General features: G+C 33.3%; 1 protein-coding gene across 1 annotated transcript; it reads right to left on the bottom strand.

The window, feature by feature from the left end:
- Positions 1-764: 764 nt before the first annotated feature.
- LOC109337355 (uncharacterized protein At3g49720-like) lies at positions 765-4,599 on the bottom strand. The gene is made up of 7 exons (XM_019574319.1): positions 4,424-4,599; positions 4,193-4,339; positions 3,857-3,896; positions 3,697-3,735; positions 2,075-2,449; positions 1,449-1,507; positions 765-1,237 (listed from the first exon to the last, which is right to left on the bottom strand). The coding sequence occupies exons 2-7, from the start codon at positions 4,304-4,306 to the stop codon at positions 1,085-1,087; spliced, it is 780 nt and encodes a 259-aa protein (XP_019429864.1). The 5' UTR covers positions 4,307-4,339; positions 4,424-4,599; the 3' UTR covers positions 765-1,084.
- Positions 4,600-6,325: the final 1,726 nt, after the last annotated feature.

The raw sequence follows: 6,325 nt of genomic DNA, 5'->3' as shown, positions 1-6,325 counted from the left end.
TTACAAGCATGGTCACTAGGAATAGAGCTTTGTTTGTGAATCATATATAACTCTTCATCTTATGAATATAATTGCTAGGAATAGAGCTTTATTCATAGGTTATTAATTATCCAAGGAATTAGTGCTTAATAATATTGAGATTAGAATCATAGTTAATGAATAGATCATCTATTAAAAAATTAAAATAGTTAAACTCTTGAACACAAAAAGTCAAGAATCAAATCCTAAAAACAATCTATCATCTTATGGGGTAAGTCTATGTATGTCTCCTTTATCTCCCTAGACCTCACTAAGTGAGAACCATTTATCATATACATGTACTTCATAAAACGTTTAAAATTCTCATTAATGGTTGCAAATTCTATACTTTACTCTCTAACATGTGTGCTCACAGTAAAACGTCCAAATTAATATCAACCTTTATGAATGTCTTTTTCAGTAACAAAATCAACTAGAAGGCTAACATAAAAAGAGAAGAACTCATTAGTTGAATTTTATAGATTATTTTGAATTACATTAATTTTCAAAGGTATTAGAAATGATGACAATCATCATAAACCAGAAACGTTAAAAACACAACTTCAACTTCTAAGTTCTAATCCATCTTTTGCATTTTCCTGTGTGCAATTTAGACTGATGAAACTGTATAGAGGCTAAAACCACATACCAAGATCAAATTATTCCTTTTCTATAACTATATAGAGTAGATAAACTTGAAAACTAAAGAAAAACAAATGTGGTCTATCTATCTTTTAACCAGAATATTGGAGCAAATATTATGACATTTAACTTATAACTCAAGAAGAGGAGTATCTCTTTAAGTACAAAAATCACTGCCACCTTACTTATATAGATCAGCTAATTCACCTGGTAACTTAGTTAAATACCAAAAATATTTGTTCTATACCGCCAAGGGCTGGGATTTCGAAGAATAAAATTCTAATACAAGCAACAACAAAAGTGATACACCATCTATGGTGACTATATTTCAAAGAATTAAATTACCTTTATAAAGGAAAGTCTTTAATATGAAAACGAAGACCCATTTGACGAGCCAATGCAACAAATGTAATCATCCTAGAATTCAATGGAGCGACTTCAGGTGGAATATCTGGCATTTTGGAACATAAGAACTCTTTGTTGAAGCCTGCCCAAACTTCTTAGAAGCAGCTTCATTCTCTTCTAAGTTATTCTGAGCGAAATATTTGGTCCACCATGATGAACTCCTCATCTTAGCCTGAAGCAAGAGAAATCAGCTAATTATATTTTCCAATTCTTTATATAGAAAATAAATAAGAAGGTATATAGATGGTAGGTGATAATATCCTTTGCTTCAAAAAGGAGAGCCTTGAATCAAGGACTTCCCTTCATTCACGCGCAGTAATTGACGTTGAAGCAATGGCAGAAACATAAATAACAGTATTACTCTTCACGCAAAATCCACTCACCGCTCTCCCAAATTTAGAAACATCTGCAACCTTGGCCTTTTGATTATTACTTGGAACACCTACATTAACAGATAGTATCAGATGACTGGTACAAAAGGTTACGGGCTGTTGATAAAACGGTCTTCTATGATACCAACACAAGCAATACGTTACAAGCTCAAGCTCTTAGTAGCTCATCAAAAATACCAAAAAGAATGTATATGATACTTTTTAAGTCAAATAAGAGACATTTTGAGTGTACTTCAAAAAAGTTCAAATATGCTACTTCATCAACAACAAAAACCAAGCCTTAATTCCACTAGATTGGACCGACTTACTTCAAACAGTAGTTATGCTCTAAAAACCAACACCATAGATTCATTTTTTTGGGATACATAACTGCATCCTAGATTCTAATTCAACAAAAAGAGGTCTTTGGATTCAACAAATAGGCGATGTCAGCTTGATGGATCAATCAACTCTGTTGAGCTCTATCAAAAGCTAGGTTCAACATTTGGAAGAAAAAAATGTTAATATATAGCTTGTGAAGCAAAGTAATTCTGGATATATATCTGTAATAATATTAGTGCAAGTTTAGAAAATAAAGTTCTATTCATAGACTAGTTTAAAGACTCCATAAATCTTACCAGTAAATATCACTATACCATCAGCTGATACCCTCGCCAAATCTGGAAGAGTTTTGTTGAGGTATCTGGGGGACAGGTAATCCAAAGCATCTGAAACAATCACAAGTGAGAAAGATTTTGGCCTGTATGGAAGAGGGAACTTTATATCAGCCACACGAACACTGCCTCTGCGGATAAGTGCTTTGCAATTACTATCAGCATCCTCTATGTCATATGGTTCTAAACCCCAGGCTTCAGTTTCATCCTGCTTTAGCAATTTAGAGACCACATAGCAAGCATCAGGACCAACATGCAACACTTTATGCATACTATCTCCATATGCTTGCTGTAAAATAGGAATTGCTTGTTGGACCTCTCCACTGCACAAATAATCACCTGCATTTGGAAGTTATGTATATTATTACAATAGATCTGGAAGTCACTCAAGTGGCAAGCTAAATATAATATATACAGCTCACAACCGTGTCTGTTCAAATGAAAAAAATGTCGATGATAGATAGTAGTACAAATTTAGGGCTTTTAAGGTATGTTGGGAAGAAGGGAAGGCAAGGAAAGGTTTTAAGTAAACCATCCACTTGTTTAGGAACATGTGATCTGGAAACCCACCCACCAGAACAGCTATTCATTTTTATGAAAAATTCAAAGGTCGCCCAATTTTGGAGGATATTATAGATACAAACTACGTGAAGGAAAACCAAAACTAAACTTCCAATTCTCTTCCCTTCTCTTCCTTTTTCCTGCCTCAAAATATCCAAACATACCCTTGGGTGTAGAGCCAGAACACAATTTCTTAAACAAGACTAAACACTGAACACAGTTTCTAACAACATAAATCACAATTCCAGTAACTTTTCAGCTATTCGTAAACAAAAGAAGAGTAACCAAATTACCAAAGTAATTTGAACAGAAGTATATGAAATATATTCAGTTCCTTAGAGAAAAATGTCATTAGAATACATCATTAGAAATAATCAAGGCTGATGAAGGGAATCAGTAAGTCAAAAAGTTAATGATTCACTCATTCAAGTACCATGAAATCATGAATCACAAAACACAACCAATTCTAAAGAGAAGAAAGTGTTTATGATGTCATCACTATGTAACAGAAAAACTGCATTTAATGCAGTAACTCATCATTCAAGTGCACACCTCCAAGGAGAAAACAATCATTCATAAGTATCGAAACTCCCGTGTGTTCTCACATAAATGACAGAAACTTGCATTGTTGTTTTACTTCCAGATAACAGAATTCATCAAGGGCATTAAAGGACTTCTCCACTTACATGACATACTTTATGGGTTCCTTACTTAGGGAAAAAACAATATTTGTATTTTTCCTTTTAAGTCATGCTGAATAAAGGAATCACATAATATGTGGCACAATTAAAATTAAGAACAAGTCTTTCCTTCAGAAAAAAATGCATTTGCGATTTGTCAATTTAGTCCCTTAATCTTAACTGATCCTTAATCTCAGATGCCGATCAACAAAATCCGTGATAACGACTAAATGTCTCCAAAATTTGTCTTGAAAAAGACTAACTTGATCAGCATTTCAGATCTGTGACATTTATCATTCTTTTAGGAACCAAGCACAATTTTTTCGTATAATTAAAAAAAATTACCTTCAACCCTGCTAACAGAATCTAAACCACCAAATCCACCTGTAATGAATTGAAGAAAGAAATAAAAAGCAAATTAGTTACTGCACTATAATAATTATAAAACAATAGCAAATCAGATTCAACAAAAGTGAATTGAAGCATGATATAATAGGAAACATACCTGATCCCTTGTACATATATGCAACGAGAAACAGACCTCCCTAAATAGAAAAAAAACAAAACATTATTAACAAAATTGAACTCTACAACAACATCAGTCTTAGGATCGATCCACCTCATAATGCATCATAAATCATATTAATTAACAAAGTATTAATCTTTAACTTTTCTGAATCATTTTGGCTATTATTTTTCTCGGCATTCCTCTTTCCTGGTCTATCTTCTACTTACTGAAGCTTCTAACGGTCTCCTCCACAAAATCGAACTGTGCACAAGTAAATCTAAATCTTAAACAGTTAAAATGTTAAATCAATAGCTGAAAACAACAAAAGTTTACCACGATTAAGAGACCAATAGACAAAATTGGCGACGATTTAGCTTTGGAAGAGGAAAACAATCCACCTCCATTTTCTCCGAATCTTCTAGAAGGAATCCCAGGCCTCCTCGACATGATTCAATTATAATATAAAGTAATCTTTCAAATCTGCAACATTAGAAGTATAAACATTAATATGACTAAGATAATGATCAATTATTATGAAAATGAATGAAAAACACGGATCCGTACAATGTGATGGTGAAATTGAATTATTATCAATGAATAATCTGCATTGTTATGGAAACGTTGTTGAGGAAATAGATCTGAGAAATTTTATGAGTTCTGAATCGGAAATGTTAAATATAGAGAGAAAGAAAAGAGAGTTGGTTATTTATAATGAGTGGAGCAAAGTTCGTGTTATGCTTTTTTTGCCACTAAAAACGTGGAATGAATAATATTTTAGCATTTAATTTAGTGGACAACACTGTTCCAGTGTCGGTTGGTACAATCCAATGGTGCTTAACTAGCTAATAAATGGGCCATGCCTTAAAAACAATGGGCTATATAGACCCAACAACATCTTTCTTGTTCTGGCCCAATATGGCCCTCATGTGTACACTCATCATTGGTAAAAAAGAAAAGAGTTAAATTAAGAAACCTTGTATTTTTGGATATTTCTAATAATATTCTTCCTTTATCATTTTCCTCCATTATTAACATCATTACTATACTCACTTTTCATCATATTATATTCTTATTCTTCTTCATCAAATTACAAATTCTACCACCTTATTAGTGGTGGGTCATGTAAGATACAGGTCGAGGTAGCTACCCCTAGATTTTTTTAAAAATTATTAAAATATTTCTTTTTTATATTTTTACTTGAAGTAATACATTTTCTATCCTACAAAAGTGTATTGCTTTATGTGTTCAACAGAAAAATATTTAATTATTAAACTTTAAAATTATAAAATATTTTTTTTTCAACCATTCATAACAAGTGACTTATAGAGTAACACACATTTTTGGATACACCCAAATGACGTATTTATGAAAATATGCATTCAAGCTCACATATTTCTTTAATTTGTAGCTATATACATATATACATTGCATATACCCTTGTAGTGGAGGAAGTAAGTAAACTTCATTTTCGGAGATATCCCCTATTTATAGTGGAGGAAGGAATAAAATATTCTCTTGTAAATATTGTTGGTATGGTCGATCAAGTATCTTGTCGGGTCTGCTCCAGACAGGTGACAATTGATTTTCCCATATTAGGTGCCTTTGGCAGGTCCATACTTTATGGACAATTGACTTATACTTGTATTAGTCTGTATCATCATGTCTAGGTCCATTTTGTCTACTACTAAAATGTACAATAGGGTGTAGATAACATGCAGTAAATGATAGAAGTTTGTGTTGTTCAGATAGCGTGACAGTCCTGTGTAGACGGTATAACAATAAGGTGTTAGAGGTGATATTGGTATCATCTTATCGTTTCTGTCCAGTTAACAACTCGCTCGCTTGGATTGTTCAATTTCCCAGTCGAGGCCTGAGAATATTTGAATCGTGTTTGTTTCGCTCGATCTCAAGTTAATGATTGTCGCATATCCAACCATGACGTGTACTTTAAAATCGAGATGAAACAACTATCATAACTACTCATTCATTTAAATTCAATATTTTTAACAATTAGTATAAATGACTAAGTTGTTTTAACTTATATTTATACTTTTATTTCTTCTAATAATTCACATGAATAGGGAGATAAGGTTGAGAGGATTCTCACTAGGTGACTTCAATGTTCCAAAATATTATGTTCCACTACAGGTGACGTAACTATACTAAGCATTCCTCTTTTATCGGCCAAACCCGGGTTGAGCCTACTACAGGTGTCATTAATGCCTTTGACTCACCATTAATATGGCTCTGACTCGCTATTAATGTGTCGTTGACATTCCATTTGTCATGCCACCTGCAAGTTCTACCTGTCCCCCAATAGATCGACAGTAACAGGCATGCAGGATGGTTAAGGGCACCTCGATGTACGCCCAGCATACGCCTAATATGCGCCTACCATACTCCTACCATATTTGTTGAATCATAACCAACGAATGGTCAGAGGCAATGTCAACCATTCCAAACTCT

Source organism: Lupinus angustifolius, unplaced genomic scaffold (genome assembly GCF_001865875.1).
Source record: "Lupinus angustifolius cultivar Tanjil unplaced genomic scaffold, LupAngTanjil_v1.0 Scaffold_5_142, whole genome shotgun sequence".
NCBI classification, from domain to species: domain Eukaryota; kingdom Viridiplantae; phylum Streptophyta; class Magnoliopsida; order Fabales; family Fabaceae; genus Lupinus; species Lupinus angustifolius.
Note: the sequence above shows the minus strand (reverse complement) of the source record. Positions and strands in the feature narration are given on the sequence as shown.

Bases quoted from the DNA above. Each gene is read 5' to 3' on its own strand.
- LOC109337355 (XM_019574319.1), bottom strand. From the start codon at position 4,306: ATGTCGAGGAGGCCTGGGATTCCTTCTAGAAGATTCGGAGAAAATGGA. The intron at 1,508-2,074 runs GTAAGATTTATG...CTGTTAATGTAG, and splicing joins TGGTATAGTGATATTTACTG to GTGTTCCAAGTAATAATCAA. The intron at 1,238-1,448 runs GTGAGTGGATTT...CTCTTGCTTCAG, and splicing joins TTTCTAAATTTGGGAGAGCG to GCTAAGATGAGGAGTTCATC.